Source organism: Macroventuria anomochaeta (genome assembly GCF_010093625.1).
Source record: "Macroventuria anomochaeta strain CBS 525.71 unplaced genomic scaffold BU25scaffold_30, whole genome shotgun sequence".
Lineage (NCBI taxonomy): Eukaryota > Fungi > Ascomycota > Dothideomycetes > Pleosporales > Didymellaceae > Macroventuria > Macroventuria anomochaeta.
This window is the reverse complement of record NW_022985391.1, coordinates 334,536-353,097: the sequence shown is the minus strand read 5'-3', so window position 1 is coordinate 353,097 and position 18,562 is coordinate 334,536. Positions and strand designations below refer to the sequence as shown.

Sequence of the window (18,562 nt, the reverse complement as noted above, 5' to 3'; positions counted from 1 at the left end):
TGTGGTGGCTCTTTTCGTCAATGAAGAGTGGATTATTGATTATTGACTACGGTGATTGAGTGGATGCTCCAAGTCTATGCAACGGAGGGTGATCATACGCAGGGTCATTGTCATGAGGATGCACTGTTTCTCTTCCAGATGAAGACGGCCGACGCAACAACGCACGTAACAGCGCCCAGCGCCAGATACAAGTTCATGTTATCGTAACCACCCTCATCTTCGTTCTTCGGGAACGCAGTCGATGGGTGTGTCGCACACTCAGCCAGCTACACAGGGTCAGCTCGCAATCATCACGTCGGGTACTGGTGGATGACTTACGTGAACGAACAGCTCTGATATGCTGCTCCACGTCGCACTAACATGCAGGGGCGGGGCCATGCGCAACGCGCTCGTGTACTCATCAGGCTGCTGTTCACATCGCTGCATCGTCTTGTCTTGGTCTGCCTTTAATGCTGTGTATACCGCAGGTAGTTTGTCCAGGTGAGGGTACTTCTTCCGCAACTCCACGATGTGTGCAAAGCTGTCCGGGTCAGAAGAGTCATATGTGTAGCACAGCAAGTCACAAGCATCCAGCTTGGCTTGGTTTTCGAGGATCGCAAGCTCCAGCTCGCCGAGTTCTTCGAGGATGAGGTAGCATTGTTTGCCACCTTTGAGCTCGACACTGTTGACTGCTGATCGAGGTTTGATGGTGGGATGGTACGTTTGCGTGAACGGTCGTTGCAGAAATGACGACAACAACGCGCTCTTCCCACTGCCGCTTGAGCCTAGCACATAGCCTAGGAAGACATTGCGCTCCACTCGCGCAGGCCTGTTTCTTCTCTTCCTGGCCTTTGTCTGCTTCAATGCACTCGTCGTGCCGCTTCGGTCGTTGCTTTCGAACCCGAGGTACGCAAGGTACTCGAGTGTCGTCTTGGGCTCTTCGAAGGTTGTCATGCTCCATTGCGCTAACCAACCCTGGAGTGTGATGTGGCCGGCTTCATTGCGCACTGTGCATGATGGAAACGCCGAGTCGGTCCAAGATGTTGGAATACCAGGTGTTGTCGCAAAAAGATTGGCGAGTTCTCGGTCGTTGAGTCCTCCATCATTGTCCTTGTCGAACTTCAGGAAAAGGTCGACGAAGAATCGGTATCCAGCTGGACTGAGCTCCGCAGATGAGAACTGCGCAACTTCGAATTTCGGCCGTAAGTATGCGTCCTGTAGACTAAGACTATCAGTGTAGTGGAACTTTCGCAGGATGATCCAGATGGTCTCGTGGCGGCCCTTCTCTGCAAAGATCTTATTCAACAGCAGGAAGCCCTTCTCATCCATTCCATTTTCTCCAGTAGCGCCTGGTGCAAACCTCTCCATCGATTTTTTGATGTTGGCCAGGTCGTCCTCGCCCAGTGGCTTCTCGAAGCACTTGATCTGGAAATCGTGTATCTCCTGATCATTCCAGTACCCATCCTTATCTGTGTCGCAGAGGTGGAACACTCGCTGAAGCGCAGATACGGCTGCTGGCTTGAGTGCGTTCTCTTTTGAGTCGTATAGCGGCGCTATTGGGTGGGTGACGGCTTTCTGGCAGAGGAAGAAGACCTCGTTGATGTTTGCATGCTCCTTCGCACTGGTCCGTATGCACGAGTCGATCTCTTTAAACTCGTTCATGACTGGCAGCATCTCCTCTGCCACCACTTGTGATGTCGTTCCGTTCGAGGCTAGATCGGCTTTGTTTGCACATAGCACCACCGGTACATTAACGCCCAGAGAGCGAAAGTACGGCATCCAGAACAGCGCGACCCTCTCATAGCTGTAGTGGTCCGAGTATACTAGTAGTATGACATTCGATTTGCGCAGCTCCTTCCGCAGAGCATGCCGTTCGTGGGGCAGGGCGGAGGTGTCAACGATGGTAGTGGTGACATTGTCCGGCGTTCCGAGCGTAGGCGGCAGCGTTACCTGGGGAAGTACGGGCTGGATTTTGGCAGTGACGAAGACATCCTTGACGAGCGAGGTGATGATGGAGCTCTTGCCGACTCCCTCGTCACCGCAGACACAGATCCGGACTGGGTCACCACATTAGTCAACAGCCATGGCAAGCAACATCAACATCAGCAAACACAGGCAGCTCCGGCAGCTCGGGCAGGGGGGCTCCACATACCGGTCGCCATATCTCAGCATGTTCACTGCTCACTGCATGTCAGTGAGGTTTGAGAGCAGGGCGCGAAGAAGTAATATAGATCCAAAAGAGGTATGCCGGATGCAGGTACAGCACTGAAGCTACTATCGGTGAAGCTTTGGTAAATGATTCGATCAGCAGGTGAGTACCGAGCGCTGCGTCCACGTGTCTTGGCGATCACAACCTTAAAGCTCCCCGCATTCGCGCCAGGCTACCGGAAAGTGAATTGAGATGACAAGCTCCGCCGTTGCTGAGAGACAGCCTTGCCGCAGCGTCCTTGTTCATAGTGGTCCTTTCCGCCAAAAGTGACAGCAGCGATGCCGTGAGCGCTGTGCACGGTTCCACCCACCCAGGCATCCAACGCAAGCCACATCCGAATGCGATGTTAGGCTGTTCGTCTCTCCGCATTCTTCACTGTTCGGTCGACTGCGCCGCGACTCAATCCTCCGTACGGTCCGTCGCAGCGCACACGGGGCCACCTACTCCGACATATACATAATCGCCCCACCCTCCTCGTTATGCCCGTGTCTGTATGTGCTGTATAGTGATTAACTAATAGTATATTGCACCGCATCAGCCATGTTGTGAGTATGCCCTGGCCCGCCCACCAATCGCAGCACTACCGCTATCATGCCACCACCTGCACGCAAGAAGCTGGACTGACCGCTCATCCCAGCGTGCTACCTCCACCACCTCGGTACCCTGTTGGCGGCTATCCCGGTGCGCCGCCAGGACAGCTTATCGAGACCAACAACAGCATCAGCCACCCCACCGGGCCCGAGTACCAGTTGGTGGTGGGAGAGGGTGTGTCCAAGTCGGCGCATGCGCGCAGGGCATACTGGACCCTTTGCTGACCGTTGACATGACAGGCACTTACGTTCTTCGCGATGACCTCCACCTAGCAACCCCACCGCCGCACCCTTCAGAAGCACCTGTACATAATCCCAACCCGCTCGCGACCACCGTATCACCGCCCACCCAAGGCACCAAGCTATCCCTCGTGGCTCTTGCGCCCCGCCAGCCTTCCTCGACACTGCTGCAGAGACTCGACACGAAGAACAGCACATGGTCGCAGGTCCCGCCTATCGCCGAACACGAGTCGAACAGCCATACGAGTGACACTGATTCGCAAGGTGTAAATGGCTTCGTATCAGCGCCGCTGGATGGGCTGCGGACGCCGGTATTCGGCGCGGACAATGCAGCTCTGAACGTAGTGAACAGCAAAGCATCGAAGGACCCCAGCAAGAGAAACAAACCGAAGAACAACATCGTTAAGAGCAACTCGTCGTTTGTATCCAGAGTCATCCCGCACGAAGCCCTGACGAAGCGACTACAAGAGCACAACGTCAATGGTCTCTATGCCTTCGCCAACATCAACCGCGCATTGCAGTGGCTGGACTTGACATCACCGACTAAGGAGGAACATTTGACCAAGATCTTGTTCACAAAGGCACATGCGCTATGCCACGACATCAACCAGGTCACCAGGGGACCAAACCACCTCGACATAGTTATGGGCTTCTCGACAGGTGATATCATCTGGTACGAGCCCATGTCGCAGAAGTACTCGCGTCTCAACAAGAATGGCATCATCAATCCAACGGCGGTGTCTGACATTCGGTGGATACCAAACAGTGAGAATCTGTTCATGGCTTCGCACATGGACGGCAGTCTTGTTGTGTACGACAAGGAGAAGGAAGATGCGGCTTTTGTTCCTGAGGATCAGACGCCTGATGAGGGCATGTCTGACATGGAGAGGAAGACCAGGCTCACGGTAAAGAAGTCTGTTCAGTCGAAAAATCAAAAGGCAAATCCAGTGTCCTACTGGCAGATATCCAGTTCGAAGATCAACGCTTTCGAGTTCTCGCCAGATCGCCGTCATTTCGCCGTCGTCTCAGAGGATGGATCGTTCAGGATTATCGACTTCTTGAAAGAGAAGCTGTTGCACCACTACATGAGCTACTACGGCGGCATGATGTGCGTCTGCTGGTCGCCAGATGGTCGATACATCGTTACGGGAGGCCAGGACGACCTTGTTTCGATTTGGTCTTTAGAAGATCGTATATTGGTAGCGCGCTGTCAGGGACACAACTCCTGGGTCACGGGCGTTCAATTCGATCCTTGGAGGTGCGATGAGCGCAGCTACCGGATAGGAAGCGTTGGGGAAGATACCAGATTATTGTTGTGGGATTTCAGTGTGGGCATGCTGCACCGACCGCGAGCCGCGTCGTTGCGGCCCCGGAACAGCATGGCGTCGACGAACCTTAACATGCAACGCACACGTACGGAGAGTTCTGCTGGCCGTATGCGATCGAACTCCAACCTTACGTCGGGGAGTGCACTCGATGATGACGAGGTCGTGCATCCGGTCGAGCCCCGCGCACGCACCGCGATCCTGCCTCCAGTGCTGGTGAGTCGATGAATACGGACAACGTCACAGAAAGCTAGTGCTAACGTTCTGCGCAGACCAAGGCGGTCGACGAACACCCTCTTACATGGTTGGCCTTTGAAGAGGATTGCATAATAACATCGTGCAAGAACGGTACGTCTCAATTTCGTCAATTGCCGCTCATCATCTTGAAATTTTCTCTCCCAACCTCGCGAGCACGTTTTCGTCCTATAAATTTGGCGATAAGGCTTGTTTGCCGCAGCCATCGCGCTAGGGCAGGAACACCCGCCGCCGTGCAGGACCCGCTCGCCGAGTGCGCTGTGTTTCTGTTGGGAGCTGCAAAACTTCATACGAACTGATAAGGACCCTCGATGTGGATCGAAGCTGGGACTGTGCTGATATCTGACTGTTTCCCAGGGCACATCAGGACTTGGGACCGCCCGAAGGAGGGCTCCTCAACAGACGACAGCGGACGTACGCGCTCGCAGACGAGTTCGAACGCTGGCATCTCATAGATATACAACATGTTTGGGGAGTTGTTCTTAATGGCGGACTTATTGGGACGTTGGAACACTACGATGAGGCTCTGCGAGCACCTGCATGCGGTTTGGCAGGGGTGGCCGTTTAAAGTTCTCTCCGGGAAGGCCCGATGGCCGTGTCTTCCTCGCGTTCTGGAACCGCACGTTACTCACGACCAAGATTCACCGCGCCACACGCATCTTGCATGCGCGTGGCATCCTCTCAGGCGTTCGACTGTACAAAAGACTGGCATATGTAGGGGTGATGGCGCACGCAGCATGCTGTACATCCACTCTTATCTCTATCTCTCACAATCGCATGGCGTCACACATCGTCAAAATCTGATGCTCGAACGATCTCGCGATGACTGTGTGACACTCTGGTCACATTCATCGCTGTGAAGCTTGCTCCTCGGCGAGAAGTCCGATTATCTGATTGCGGCATCCTCCTGGGCACCGCAGTGGAAAAGGTATCCACTGCGGCTTTCCGCTGCCGTGTGTGATGTGAGGCTGGACTGATACCAGCGTGTCGCACGTCGATCAGTGCAGCTCCTTACCCGAACAAGTGTAGAGATTTTCCGTGCCGCGGGCATAGAGACGTTGGTCGTCCATCGTGAGCGTGCAAAGGCGGAATGAGATGCAGATTGCGAAAGTGCATGTTTCACCACATCAAACAAAGGACTGCCATCTCAAGGGAGGTGCTCACCGTATCTTGTATCAGAGATAGATGGTGTGATCTGGAACATCACTCGGGAGCCTTACTGTGCTGATACTTGATAACGATACGAATATCGATGCGTGTGTGGCTGATGAACATGCACAATGGAGGCTGAAGCCAATTTCCTTGATTCGCAAAGTTCTGTTCTAGATAGTAGCCCGGGTAGATCCATGCTTACCGGAGCATCATGAAACTGCTCAGGTGTTGAGTGGTCTAGCAAAATGCCCTCTGCACAGGCAATGTTGATGTGCTGAGTACCTCGATGCATAGCACGCCTCAGCTGTCATCACCATCAAACTTCTTCCAAGTCTAAGCAACAGCTCGGCGAACCGCATCAAGGCGAGCCGTCTCAAGCTGGCCGCGCTGGCTTCCCTATCTCACTCAGCAGCGCCGCAGCAGGCATGTGTCAGGTATCACGCCGTTCGCGGGAGGCTATCGGTCCACCTTCTTTTCGGTGGATCCGGCGCGCCAGAAAAATTCAAGATCCCAAGACAAGCAAGACGCGCAGAGTGCAGGTTGCAGACTGCGCTAGCGAAGACAATGATGCGAGCAACCGTACCCACTCTGGTAGTCTACCCTGCGCAGTGGATCGCTGTGCGCTGAGTGAGGACGTGCAAGGGTGGTGAAGGGGCCCATGCAGGCCGCCCTTGCCCGCGGCGGCGGCGGCGAGCATCCCACGCTGCTTGCTGTACATGTAGAACGAGGCAGCTTACACGCGGCTGGCTTGCAAAAGTCGGATCGATCGCCATCACGAAGTGTTGGTGTTGTTTAGAAAATCCACCCAGCTCCTACGCAAGACGCAAACGCTAAGCCACCACACTACTACAACCACCGAACTTGAAAGTACCATACCAGTCAACCTTACGACAGCCCACCCTCGTTGCGCCATATACCTTACTCTGTAGAGATCACTGTTCTCTATTAATATTCTCCTAGCACTCAGTCCTGAAAGGGCGAGTATTATGATTTTGGACTCCCGGTGATTTTCCTGGTCTTGTCGCTCGTTACATCATGCCTCGCCCCGGCGTCGGAGTGTTTGGCGGGAGAAATCATACGCCCGTGCTGGAGATCAAGTACGTGCAATTGCGATCACTCTGCGCAGAGAGTAGGAGGGGAATGGCCATTAACCTTCGTATAGACCAGAATCACCATTCGTGGTGTTCTACGGCGAGCCCTCAGACTCGCACGATGCAGAGCTCAAGGGCAAGCTGGTTCTGAACAACCCTGAGTCACTCTCAGTGCGCAGCGTTCGCATAACGCTGACGGCGACGCGCAAAGTCTCGTATGGCAGCCCTTATACCCTAGAGTGACCGCAGAACGTAGACTGATACCCCGCGATAGATGGCACTTGACCAACACCGTGAGCCCGCAGCCGATCACGCAAAAGACCAACTTCCTCGTCGATAATCTCACACTCTTCCCCGTCTCTAGTTCAGACAAGAGCACGAAAGCGCACAAGATCAACGCGGGATACCATGAGTGGGACTTCAAGTTCAAGATGCCGAGTAGCCTCGACCAGAGCGTGGAGGGGCTACCGACAAATTGGGTTGTGTACAATCTGAAGGCTACCGTGGATAGAGGGTACATGAGCAAGCAGCTCTCTGCCTCGTCGCATATTCGCGTGATTCGCACACTGGGTCGCGACATGCTCGAATCCATGCCTATGGAGCAGGTGCGTTGCGCAGAACTGTAAAGAGGGGCTCGACTGACCAGAAAACACAGATCAACGAGGATATCTGGGCGAACAAAGTAGCCTACAAAATCACAGTCCCTCAGAAGAACTACATCGTCGGCACACAAATTACCGCCGACTTTGTATTAATACCGCTGAGAAAGGGCGTCGAGATCACGACCATTAAGATGGAGTTGGTCGAGTCACGGCAGCTGTTCGCAGATTACGCTGGCAGAAGGATAAGTCATCAGACAGATATCCAAGTCGCCGTGAAAGAGGCAGATATGCCTTCCAACTCCGCGCACCTCGTTCCCGCCGAAGTCGACGATGCAGACGCGCTATTCGACGAGTCCCACCGTTTCTCGATGTCATTGGATTTGCCCAAGTCTCTGAAGTATTGCAGGCAGTCTGTGGATACAGAGAACATCCGCTTGTCGCACAAACTGAGGTTATATGTCAACCTCAAGAACCCGGAGGGCCACACCAGTCAGCTTCTGGTCAAGAACCACGTCCATCTGTTCATTTCGCCCAACCTTCCGCCGAACGAGGATCAGAGTGTAGTCGTGGACAGCAACATCCTGACACAGCAGGCGATTGCAGACGAGGCCAATCAGAACGCGCCACCGACATACGGACTCCACCAGCTTGATGAGCTCTACAACGACATCGATCCTTCCGGTTTTATGACACCCGGCGGCTGGCGCAGCACAATGAACAGCGGTGCCAACACACCCTTCTTCGCACAAAGTAGACGAGGTTCTGCAGAAGATCTGTCATTAGACGCAGTTGCGCACCAGCAAGATGGGCCTGGTGTTTCCACAATCGCTCTTCAGCACCGTCTCGCAAACCTCAACATGTCCCACAACGACCGCCACTCTCGTTTTCACCCCTCGCGCCAGGACTCGAACGGCGACCACTCTGGCTCCGGCCAACAGTCCTCGAACCACTCCTCCGGTCAAAGCACACCACACCACCGCACACCACAGAACGGCGTCGAGCCATCGTACTTCGATATCCCTATCAACGACTACGAATACGATATGTCCGCGCTTGCGCGTACGCCCAGTTATAACACCGCTGTGCGCACACCTGCTGCGTATACACCAATGGAAGTTGCACTTCCGAGCTACGATGTTGCAACATCAAGACCTGGCAGCCCAGTCAGAAGTCGCGCCAGTAGGGGCACAACGTCCAGTCCTGCACGCAGCCTCGAAACATTAAACGAAGAGACATTCAGGAATACACAGATCAATAGCAGGAGAGAGAGTCCGAGACATAGCGACGAATTGACGCGGCGCTAGTGAGAAACTGTGTGGGCACGATATTCTGCATAGATATGGCGTTTTGGATTGATTGGCATCTTGAATACCGTAGAGATAGAGCAGAGGCTTAGGCTGAAGTGCTTGGCCTTGATAGATGGATGATTTGAAATGGGTTGGGACGAGATATCCTTAGATCTTGGCGTTGGGGTTGGAGATTGGAGTGGGAGAATGGCATACTCTTCTCTTTGCACTTCAAAGCTAAGCTTGTTGTAGCATGATTGTGTGGACTCTATTAATAATGATGTTAGCAACGATCTGACAAAGTTTGGCACATTCTCGAGAGCTTGTGGTGTCGCTACACTGTTTCTTAAGGTTTCCGTTGCTTCGTTAGATGGGAAAAGATTGAGCCGTGAGCCTGCGGCATCACTGAACCTCAGAACTGGAACGTCGAAACTCAGAATGCGACGCAAGGTGTAACTTGAACTTGAGAATTCTAACAGAGAAAGCTCAGTACCACGTGGAAGTATACCATTTACGAAGTCTACAGCGCATTTCGCATACGTGATACTTTACCGTGGAGTGGCCCTGAGATCATTGTCGCTGCCTTCTGTTCTGAACAACCATGACGTCTGCAAAGGAACGAGAATCTTATGAGTAACAAGACGGATTCCCCGTAATTTTCACATTCTCACGGTGACAGTTCCCATTCACACACCCACATGATGCTCGAAGAACTTGGTCCCAGCCCTGTACACGCCCATTGGTCAGCGCTGCTGCGGTCAGGCGCCCTATACGCACAAGAAGGCTGACACGCCTACTGCAAGCCAGTCATAACCTACGCGAATGGAGAGCCGCAATGCCCCCCGGGCAAGGTTACCCATCAATGGCAGCGTCCAAACACAGACCTCAACCTATGAAATACCGGCCTTATTAAGACACGTATGCCCTACGCTTGGAAGGACATTGTCACCCCTGTCGGTTCGTCTCACAGCCCAGCCTGATAGCGCTGACTTGAGATGTCTTCAAAGTTCTACCTTCCTCGGGGCTGAGTACCTGCGTCGACGTTGATTGTCAGCCTTCACGCCACAGCCAGCTCCGATATGATCTATACGACTCCGCCAATACTGCAACAACGTTGTAAAGGCCGGAGACATGTCGCACTCATCTACGGACCCATTACAGCACTCGAGTATCCAGACTTCATGGATGCCAATACCCAACGACGATATCTCTGGACTAGTCGAGGAATCTAGAGAGATGACACAAGAAACAGACGATGCAGTATCGCCGCGCAATGCTGAGGAACAAGGTCTTCTCAAAGCAGATGTTTTCGCGTCGCACCATCAGTCTATTTCATCTACGTCGAGCCGGCTTTCTGTGAGCAAGGCACTAAGAGCTGTAAATTCAGAAGAGCCCGGCCACTGTAAGTCCCGTTCGAACTAGAAACCTCGTAAACCATGATCAGTCCCAGCTTACCAGTCGGTAGTCAACTTGGATGAGAGCAAGAGCCACACGCCTGCCTCCTGGCTACCCTATACGCTCAGGCGCTCCTACCTAGCTCTTTTGGCTATCTCAGCACTGGTTCTCGCCATCGTTCTAGCGGCGTTATCTGCCTACTCCACGCACCACTATGGTCTCAGGACGGACGATGGCTCTGTCGGTGTGTACATCGCTAGACGATACGTGCCGACTATTATTGCAGTCCTGTTTACATTGGCTATCACTATGATAGCCGAAGATGTGAAACGAACGGAAGCATTTGCACGTCTAGCCAGCCCTAAGCCTATTACAGCAGACCATACTCTGTTCTACATACCCAAGGTATGGTGGAAAAGTGTATTCCACGGACTGTCTCTGAAACGAAGTGGCGGACACAGAAGCTGGCTCTTGAGTCTTTCATCTCTCGCCGCTGGGATCAGCGTTCTCGTCATCTCTACTTTCTCTTCCTCGGTCTTCGTCACGAGAGAAGTAATGCTCCGCACGAATACCCAACTCCAAAAATACATGCCCCAGCAAAACGGGTCGATTGTGCTTCTACCAAGACGCGACACATACACTCGAACTATAAGTGGTTTTCTCTATAACGCCTCTACGTCCCTATGGGTATCGGACTCGCACGTTGTGCTCCCATTCACTACACCAAGCACAGGTACCACCCCCTCGGTTCTCCAAGATGGCATGTGGCAAGCTAAGACAAAAGTATTGAGGCTGGAGTCGACTTGTACTTCGATGACTTTGACGGATAAAACTGATATCAACATTACTTTCTCATCCGCCGGCAGTACTGGGTGCAATGGAACCTGCTCCATGCAATCCAGAGGTCTCAAGCTTCGATCAGAGGATGGCTGCGAGATTCAGCTTCAAACTCCCATTGCTCCATCGGTAGAAAACTCTGATGGCTATGTAATATCGAATCCCATCGACGGCTACTTCACTGACATCTTGGCGCTGCAAGGTGGAATGATGTGGACAAACTTGTCCTCGTCCTACGTTTCATGGCAGAGTCTGGTCAAAGAGCATGGACAAGATCCACCTATTGACTCAAGTGGTGGTGCTGTGCTCGACCAATGGAGGCGAACATTCATATACGGATTCTCGGATCAATGTCAGAGCAGAGATTTGCTATTCGTATCACCGCCATGGTTCCCCGAGCGGATTGTAGGCAAACCGCTTTCCTGGCAGGAAGAGTATTGGGCAAATTTTACGGCACGAGCGGAACTTTGTACTCCAAAGTACACCGCAGCTGACATACCAGTAACTGCGGTTATTGGAGGTGCCTCTCCACGAGTCTTCTTTGATGACAAGGAGTTCGAACGTCATGGAAAACCTGTACCAAATGGGTTACTAGATTTCGGTCGTCTGAATGACCTCGCTTTCGGTACAGCCTGGCTCAGATACTTTCCCGCCCCGGCTGGAGATTCGGACGTTGAAGGGTTCGAGGGTGTGTCGATGCTCCTCGCGAAGACCTTCTCCCTCAAGATGGCAAACCTGCTATCAAACAGTACGCTGTCGTCTGAGGCAAGCAGACTGAGGGCTCGCTTCTTTGGGGAGCTAATTTCGTCTTCTGTATTGGAAGCAGACGTACCAGCCGTCGACGATGTTGCTGGTGAATCTCTAAAGTCGGAGAGTCGAATCGTGGTAATCCCAGGAGTTGCTATTGCACTTGCGGTCCTGTTATTCCTAGCGGCGTGTTACTCCTTGGCCATGCTTTGGTACGCTTCAAACCAACGCAGGCCTCTTAACCTTAATTCGGACCCTGCTGCCCTTGCAGGAGTTATACCGCTAACGAATCTTGCGTCGCCACTCGCTGCTGACCTAAGGACTTGGATGGACCACGACCGCACAGACATCCAGATGAAGATAGGACATCAAGTATATAGCTTGCAAGGTGGTCCAATCAGGGAGCAGGACCTGGGAGCTGAAGATCGTTTACGAAGAACCATCACTGCCAGTGCCAAAGGACCGTCCTGGTTGCACAAGCGCAGGTCGAAAGGATCTTCGAGGCCCGAGTGGAGACCGGCAATGCTTCACAAGACATGGCTTTTCGTCCTATTGTTTGGCTTCGTTGCCATTGCAACAGCAATGTTGGTCCTACGCAAGTTCGCCGACGAGGAAACCTTGTTCCAGACAGCCTTCGTCCAGCAAGTCAACCTGAGCCTTTTCCATGTTAGCTTTTCACCACACTCGATCATTGCCACCTTGGTTGCTGTTACAGTTGGGCTTTGCTGGGACAGCATCGACAAGTCAATGCGTACACTTCAACCATATCTGGCAATATCGAGAGAACCCTCCGAACCTTCACGTGGTATCTCGATCACATATGAGTCTTCGTACTGGATCTGGGCAGCTGTTAAGTCCGCCAGATCCAAGCACTGGATTCTCTGTTTGATCACAATTGGGACGACCTTATCGCAGATATGTGAGTTGCCGAAGCTGTGATGTCTACCCTTAAGCTAACCAAGTAGTCGTTATCGCCATGGCAGCAGTTTTCGAACAACACACCGTCATACATACGCAAGCCACACAGGACATGGATATTATGACAACTCGCTCGTTGATAACAAGGCAAAAGCCTTTCAATTTCGGGATTGGGCTAAGCAAACGCCCCTTCTATCTAACCGATAGCTTGCTAGGAACCTCCGATACAGACTGGTTATATAACGCGTTGGACGACATCACCCTGAGTACCACTGCACTTCCATGGACCAGAAACGAGTGGGTGTTCACCCCTGTAAATGTGACGAACCGGGACGATCCAAGCATGCTATATGTGGTGACTGCAGACCAAAGTGAGGCTCGGAACGATGCTGCGTATATCACGTCTTCCTTCAATGTCTCACTTACCACCTCGGCACTCCGAAGTCGACTGGAATGTGAACCAGTCACTGTGTCAGGTTCAGGATGGTTAGACAGGGTACAAGCCGTTTACCCAAACAGATTCGACAAGTCCGTCACTGGCCATGTGCTTCCCATGACGATCTTACCGAACAAAGACTTCGCTGTGCCAGTCTTCAGCGCGCCGCGAAGGATGGCATGTTGCACCAACGGCACCGATCAAGGAAAGCAGTCAATCGTCGCTTACTGGTCCAGCAACAACACGGTGTACGACGAGCAGCCATCCATTCCGGCTGATTTAGATGAACCTTCTGACCTTAAGGTACCCAGTGGATGGACCAAAGACTTTGCGATCAAATGGATCGTTGGTCCAGCAGCATCAATGATCGTGCCTGGAAGCGAACCGAACTTCATCAGCAACACCATCGGCACCGCCAACGAGACGGTTCTCTATTTCGTTGAAGAACCGCAGATATCAATCATGAGATGCAATCCCATCATCGAACAGGCGAATGCCAATATCACGTTTGCGCGTGATACAAGCCAGATCCTCAACTACGAGCTTCTCGAGGCTCCACAGCCAGCTGTTGGTGCCTGGGACTACGCGTATGACGTAGTATATAGTAACCCAGGGTCGAACTCTTCCCGCGGAAACGTCAGGTAAGCACATGAGTTTCTCTTCATCAGCGAACAAGAATGAGACTAACGCTACAAAGCTACGGTACCTTCTTTTTGTCCCAGCTCTTGACCGCTTCACACATTGTGGAACCTCAGATGCGATCAAGCATGATGGTTCTGAACCACACCATTGAGAACCTCGCTGCCGAACGCTTCGCCTTACGCGACACTGATAAGGGTACCAACATGGACTACATGTCCTATGCCAATTTCGTGCTTGCGAACAAAGATCCGACTGCGCTCTTGAACACCACCCTTCTACAGCAATATTCGGAGACGACCTTCCAGACTTTCTTCAAGCACTTTGTCACTACGGCCAATTGGACTTATGGCGACGCAAGTTCTGTCTCTAGGGCTGCATACGAAGAACTTTGGGGTTACTACAAACAAACGGAAAAGTTTAACGGGACTATTACGGAGCGCATCGAGATCTTAAGCATGAACAAGGTGGCGACATGGCTCTCGCTGACCATTCTGTTCCTGCTCATGACCATTCTGGTCACACTGGTTGCAACGCTTCAGATGGACTATCCAAGCACGTCTATGCTGCGCCACGTAGAGTGTCTGGCCGACGTTCTAGCGATGATTGCGGGGAGCGACGAGCTGGTTCGTTCGGTGAACGAACTTGGTGTAGAGGGAATGGAGAAAGCTGGGATGAAGACGAGATTGGGATGGTTCAGAGATAAGAGAGGTACTGTGAGGTGGGGTGTTGAGGTTGTTGATGGGAAAGTAGAATGGCTCAATGGGCCTGAAGCGGAAGGGAAGGATGAACAGACGGAGAATCCTGCAGGGTGATTAGTATCGAGAACCGTCGAACAGGCGACCCACAACAATCGAAGCACACAATGCGCGTCTTCGAGCCTTGTGCCTATGTCGATGTCCCAAGTGACGATAAAATTAGAATAGGAAGGCGAGTCCAAATCGCCACGTGCGCATCAAACCTGTAGCCCCACAATTGTCGCTTGCGCAGGAACCGGCGTAGATGGCGCCATAAAGTCGTCGATACCTACCTTTACAACCCATCCAATCACGATTTTGTCTGGAGTTTCGACACACTCGATATAACAATGCCGATTCAAGACCACTTCTCACTGCCTCCCTCCGCACAGGATCTGCAACTTCCCACCGACCCAGCAGCCAAACTCTTCATCTGCTTCATCTCCTCTATAGACCCCACAACACACCAATCATGGTGTCCTGACGTCCGAGCTGCGCTGCCGCGTGTGCAGAAGATGTTCTCCGGCGCAGATGCACCGGAAGTGGCGTACGTGCATGTTGGGCAGAAACCCGAGTACGTATTTCTTTCGCGTAGAAGAGCGAGAGAGAGAGGCTTCAAGTGAACAGATGTGACTGACTGGGTGTGGTAGGTGGAAAGACATGGAGAATGTGTACAGGAAGAAGTGGGATGTCAAAGCTGTTCCGCAATTGGTGCGGTACCAGCGTGTGGATGGGGAAGTGAAGGCGACGGGAAAGTTGGTGGAGAACGAAGTCAACGATGACGGGAAGTTGCTTGCTTTCGTCAGTGGTTGAATAGACCTGACTGGGAAAAGAGTGGGTTGAGGATGGCGGCAGGCACTAAAACTTCTATCAGTGGATCAATCGCAAATAATGTTTTGAAACGCTCATCATGCATTGAGCCAATATAGCAGCATAGAATGTTCGCCCATCATTACTGCGGATATTGCTCAAACAAAAACCCAGCAGCCATCTCCACATTCCCATCCGTCGCATTCAACGCCGCAAGCGCCTCCGGCCTCGCAAACCCCAGCACAACCAACTTCTGCACCTCTTCCTCTGGCCAACTCGCCCTCACCTGCGGCAGTCTCGTCACCATCTGCCTAATCTGCTCAGCCGTAACCCCCAACGGCGGCCTACTCGTCTGCGGATGACTCGGCTCCTCGGTCCTCAATACCCTCCCCAGCGCCGCCACCCATCCCGCCTGCACGGTCTCATTGTTAAGCTCAAGTTCACTGACATGTACGAGGTCTTCTTCGTGGTCGCCGCAGTTGAAGTACTCCCAGCCCATGACTCCACCAAACCCGGTGCCGACGTCCTTGTACTTCTCTCGCAGCAACGCGCACACGTCTCGCAGCTTCTTGACTGGGACGTGGCCCGCGCCGTTCCTGGGATTCGTGACCACGCCGAGCACAACCTTTTCCGGCTTCCAGCCTGCGGCGATGATGGCGTCGTACCACGCTGTTGTTCCGGCGTCGCCCCAGCCGCAGTAGAATTGCGTGTTGTACCACGCTATTTCTCTTCCATACACGCTACACTCTAGTTCCGGGTATGAGAAGCCACTGAGATGTGGTAATGTAGGGTGGAGTGGATTTGGGCTTGGACCGCTGGCTAGCATGGGTCGTGGAGGGCGCAGATGCGGTGGGATGTTTGGGTCGGGGATGAGTGCTGTAGCGACGGGTGCGAGAGTGATGAGGAATTGGGGGCCAAAGTCTGCGCGTAGACGGGAGATGAGGCGTGTTGCTGTGGAGAGGGGGATTTGTTCTTCAATGTCGAGGTCGAGGCCGTCGAGCTTGTAGATTGTGATTATGGCGTGAAGGGGGATGTAGTGTGCTTCGAACTGCTCAAGATTAGGCCTGGGCGCAAGTCGAGCTTGAGGATACGCACGCTCTCATCGTCTCCACCGAGTCGTTCGAATGTTCCCTTTGCTGCGCCGCCCAGCATGCCCAGCACCTTCACACCGCTACCCTGTAGCCAGCTCACTTCACCCCACAGCTGATCAAATCGCTTGTCGTCTGGACGGTGGTCATTCAGTGTTATGTTGCCTGGCCCATCGTTCAGGTGTATCGCAGCGACGATCACATGCGTGACGCCAGTGTTGTTGGTAAGCAATGGGAGCAGCGAATTGCAATTGCCCTGCGGATCATGTATTGTCTGATGATAAACGATCAAACGTGGGCCTGTCGACGGCAGGAGAAGCTTTGGAGAAGATGAAGTCATCGTTCGACCGCATCCGATGAAGAGATGGAGGTCCTCCACGACGGCGTGTTCGCAGACCCGCGGGGCCGTTCCTGTGCTGCGTCCCCTGCCCCTCAGCGTAGGGCTGAAGTGGGGTCCATACGTCATTGCTCGTGCAACACCAGAAAGTGTCACGATCGGTGGTCTGGGAAGCACATCAGTTCTGGGTCAAGTCAATGTTCTGGACCAGTCACATAAGCTCCAGAACGATTTGTTGTTGCAATGTTGTTCGTGATCTGCAGCTTGAATGATGCAGTTTAGTAAGATGTAACGACCCAAACGCCAACACTGTCTCCTCTGCAGCACTATCCTTCGTATTCAAGACACACCGTATCTACACACTGGTGCACGAGGAGGTACTCACAGAGGCCGATTAGTCTGCCTCCGGCCAACGCCAAGTATACTTCCATCAAATTCCGTAACAGTCGTAGCATCCTCCAGGGATGTCAGCTACCTCAGTGGTAGCCGTTGCTGTAGCCGTTTGTCCCTGTGAAGTAGGGGTGGATGACACACTGCTTCGCTGAGATGCGGCCAGCAGGATCATAGACCAGAAGTGCGTCTAGCAGATCAAGGCCAATGTCGTCAAGGTTGGTGACAATGGACGCGATATCGGTGCGGTTCCACTTGGGGAACGAAGGCTTGAAGTCGGGGAAGGATGTAACGCCGGGCCAGTCCTGCTCGCTGGGTGTACCGAGAATACTATGAAATGTCAGAACGCGTCTGTAGTGTTGGAAGGCGCCACATACCGGAAGATCTTGAAGATCTCGTCAATCTCAGAGTCACCAGGGAACAAAGGCTTGCGCGTGCACATCTCAGCGAAGATGCAGCCAACAGACCACATGTCAACGCCAGTCGAGTACTGTCGCCCGCCAAGTAGAATCTCTGGCGCACGGTACCAGAGTGTCACGACCTGCACACCAAGTCAGCTGAAGATCCCGCTCAGGTCCCTGTGATAACCTCACCTCGTGGGTATATGTCCTCAGCGGCACACCGAAAGCGCGGGCGAGACCGAAATCTGCCAACTTGAGATTGCAGTCCTTGTCGATCAACAAGTTCTGTGGCTTCAGATCACGGTGCAGAACGCGGTGGGCGTGGCAGTAGCGCACACCCTCGCACAGCTGCATCATGAACTTCTTGACCATGTTTGTGTCCATGCTCAGCTTCTGGCCCGCCAACCCAGAGCCCTCTGGCAGGGCCTTACCGCGTCCACCCTCGCTGACTGGCAGCGCCTCCATGTACTTCTTCAGATCAAGGTCGAGGAACTCGAAGACCAGGTAGAGCTTGTGGCCGTCGGCGTGCACAATGTTGAGCAGGCGGACAATGTTGGGGTCGTTCATCTCCTTGAGCAGCGAGATTTCGCGGATGGCGGTCGAAGGAACGCCCTCATCTTCGGCTTCGAGGCGGATCTTCTTGAGCGCGACGATGCGCTGGTCCTTTGTTGTGAGGTCGCGGGCCTTGTAGACAACTCCGTAAGTTCCTACTTTACGTAAGCACTTGAAAACGTAAAGCCGCAGTCATGACTACGGCTGCGGGATGCGTCTTACCCTCTCCCACCTTCTCCAGCTTCTGGTAGTTCTCCATAGCAACGGTAACCCGCAGAGGCTTTCGGACGGTAGGCGGTCGCGCTTGTTTCGCGGAAAACAAATGTCGAATGTCAATGCGTGTGATGCCGGAGCAGGCGACAGAACGAGTCCGCGTAGAGGTCCAGGTAAGAGCGGGCGTGCCTGCGGGTTAGTAAGTTGTGCGTGGATGTAGACAAGGCGGGGACAATGTTCAGATGTTATGCATAGGAGGAAAAGGGTGTAAACAGACACTAAACCCCCTACAGGAAAGCGCCACAAGCCACAAACGCGCGCTCAATCAAACCC

The 18,562-nt window shown here is 53.1% G+C and overlaps 6 protein-coding genes across 6 annotated transcripts; 4 read left to right on the top strand and 2 right to left on the bottom strand.

The window, feature by feature from the left end:
- Positions 1 to 110: 110 nt before the first annotated feature.
- Positions 111 to 2,141, bottom strand: BU25DRAFT_424045 (mitochondrial Rho GTPase-like protein; the record flags this gene model as incomplete). Its single annotated transcript, XM_033708251.1, has 3 exons — positions 111 to 266; positions 319 to 2,036; positions 2,132 to 2,141. 3 exons carry the CDS (start codon positions 2,139 to 2,141, stop codon positions 111 to 113), a joined length of 1,884 nt encoding a protein of 627 aa, XP_033558788.1.
- A 347-nt stretch (positions 2,142 to 2,488) lies between these two features.
- On the top strand, positions 2,489 to 5,269 carry BU25DRAFT_155972 (catabolite repression protein creC). The gene is made up of 5 exons (XM_033700672.1): positions 2,489 to 2,733; positions 2,826 to 2,953; positions 3,019 to 4,559; positions 4,616 to 4,691; positions 4,956 to 5,269. The coding sequence occupies exons 1-5, from the start codon at positions 2,729 to 2,731 to the stop codon at positions 5,051 to 5,053; spliced, it is 1,848 nt and encodes a 615-aa protein (XP_033558787.1). The 5' UTR covers positions 2,489 to 2,728; the 3' UTR covers positions 5,054 to 5,269.
- Positions 5,270 to 6,627: 1,358 nt separating this feature from the next.
- Positions 6,628 to 8,998, top strand: BU25DRAFT_155976 (carbon catabolite repression protein cred). The gene is made up of 4 exons (XM_033700673.1): positions 6,628 to 6,847; positions 6,913 to 7,056; positions 7,116 to 7,446; positions 7,497 to 8,998. The coding sequence occupies exons 1-4, from the start codon at positions 6,786 to 6,788 to the stop codon at positions 8,745 to 8,747; spliced, it is 1,788 nt and encodes a 595-aa protein (XP_033558786.1). The 5' UTR covers positions 6,628 to 6,785; the 3' UTR covers positions 8,748 to 8,998.
- Positions 8,999 to 9,651: 653 nt separating this feature from the next.
- BU25DRAFT_493566 (uncharacterized protein) lies at positions 9,652 to 14,571 on the top strand. The gene is made up of 4 exons (XM_033711723.1): positions 9,652 to 10,131; positions 10,195 to 12,627; positions 12,674 to 13,703; positions 13,760 to 14,571. Exons 1-4 carry the CDS (start codon positions 9,861 to 9,863, stop codon positions 14,514 to 14,516), a joined length of 4,491 nt encoding a protein of 1,496 aa, XP_033558785.1. The 5' UTR covers positions 9,652 to 9,860; the 3' UTR covers positions 14,517 to 14,571.
- A 174-nt stretch (positions 14,572 to 14,745) lies between these two features.
- On the top strand, positions 14,746 to 15,331 carry BU25DRAFT_155932 (uncharacterized protein). Its single transcript, XM_033700671.1, has 2 exons — positions 14,746 to 15,012; positions 15,089 to 15,331. The coding sequence occupies exons 1-2, from the start codon at positions 14,789 to 14,791 to the stop codon at positions 15,249 to 15,251; spliced, it is 387 nt and encodes a 128-aa protein (XP_033558784.1). The 5' UTR covers positions 14,746 to 14,788; the 3' UTR covers positions 15,252 to 15,331.
- A 59-nt stretch (positions 15,332 to 15,390) lies between these two features.
- Positions 15,391 to 18,457, bottom strand: BU25DRAFT_441962 (glycoside hydrolase family 18 protein; the record flags this gene model as incomplete). Its single annotated transcript, XM_033709266.1, has 6 exons — positions 18,239 to 18,457; positions 17,657 to 18,171; positions 17,441 to 17,604; positions 17,204 to 17,393; positions 16,340 to 16,655; positions 15,391 to 16,289 (listed from the first exon to the last, which is right to left on the bottom strand). Exons 1-6 carry the CDS (start codon positions 18,273 to 18,275, stop codon positions 15,391 to 15,393), a joined length of 2,121 nt encoding a protein of 706 aa, XP_033558783.1. The 5' UTR covers positions 18,276 to 18,457.
- Positions 18,458 to 18,562: the final 105 nt, after the last annotated feature.

What these genes read in the sequence shown, in the direction of transcription:
- BU25DRAFT_155932 (XM_033700671.1), top strand. Translation starts at nt 14,789, where the DNA reads ATGCCGATTCAAGACCACTTCTCACTGCCTCCCTCCGCACAGGATCTG. An exon ending in CATGTTGGGCAGAAACCCGA is followed by an intron (nt 15,013 to 15,088) that starts GTACGTATTTCT and finishes TGGGTGTGGTAG; the next exon opens with GTGGAAAGACATGGAGAATG.
- BU25DRAFT_493566 (XM_033711723.1), top strand. Translation starts at nt 9,861, where the DNA reads ATGTCGCACTCATCTACGGACCCATTACAGCACTCGAGTATCCAGACT. An exon ending in TTCAGAAGAGCCCGGCCACT is followed by an intron (nt 10,132 to 10,194) that starts GTAAGTCCCGTT and finishes ACCAGTCGGTAG; the next exon opens with TCAACTTGGATGAGAGCAAG. An exon ending in GACGACCTTATCGCAGATAT is followed by an intron (nt 12,628 to 12,673) that starts GTGAGTTGCCGA and finishes CTAACCAAGTAG; the next exon opens with TCGTTATCGCCATGGCAGCA.
- BU25DRAFT_155976 (XM_033700673.1), top strand. Translation starts at nt 6,786, where the DNA reads ATGCCTCGCCCCGGCGTCGGAGTGTTTGGCGGGAGAAATCATACGCCC. An exon ending in ACGCCCGTGCTGGAGATCAA is followed by an intron (nt 6,848 to 6,912) that starts GTACGTGCAATT and finishes ACCTTCGTATAG; the next exon opens with ACCAGAATCACCATTCGTGG. An exon ending in ACGGCGACGCGCAAAGTCTC is followed by an intron (nt 7,057 to 7,115) that starts GTATGGCAGCCC and finishes ACCCCGCGATAG; the next exon opens with ATGGCACTTGACCAACACCG.
- BU25DRAFT_155972 (XM_033700672.1), top strand. An exon ending in CGATCCTGCCTCCAGTGCTG is followed by an intron (nt 4,560 to 4,615) that starts GTGAGTCGATGA and finishes CGTTCTGCGCAG; the next exon opens with ACCAAGGCGGTCGACGAACA. An exon ending in AATAACATCGTGCAAGAACG is followed by an intron (nt 4,692 to 4,955) that starts GTACGTCTCAAT and finishes ACTGTTTCCCAG; the next exon opens with GGCACATCAGGACTTGGGAC.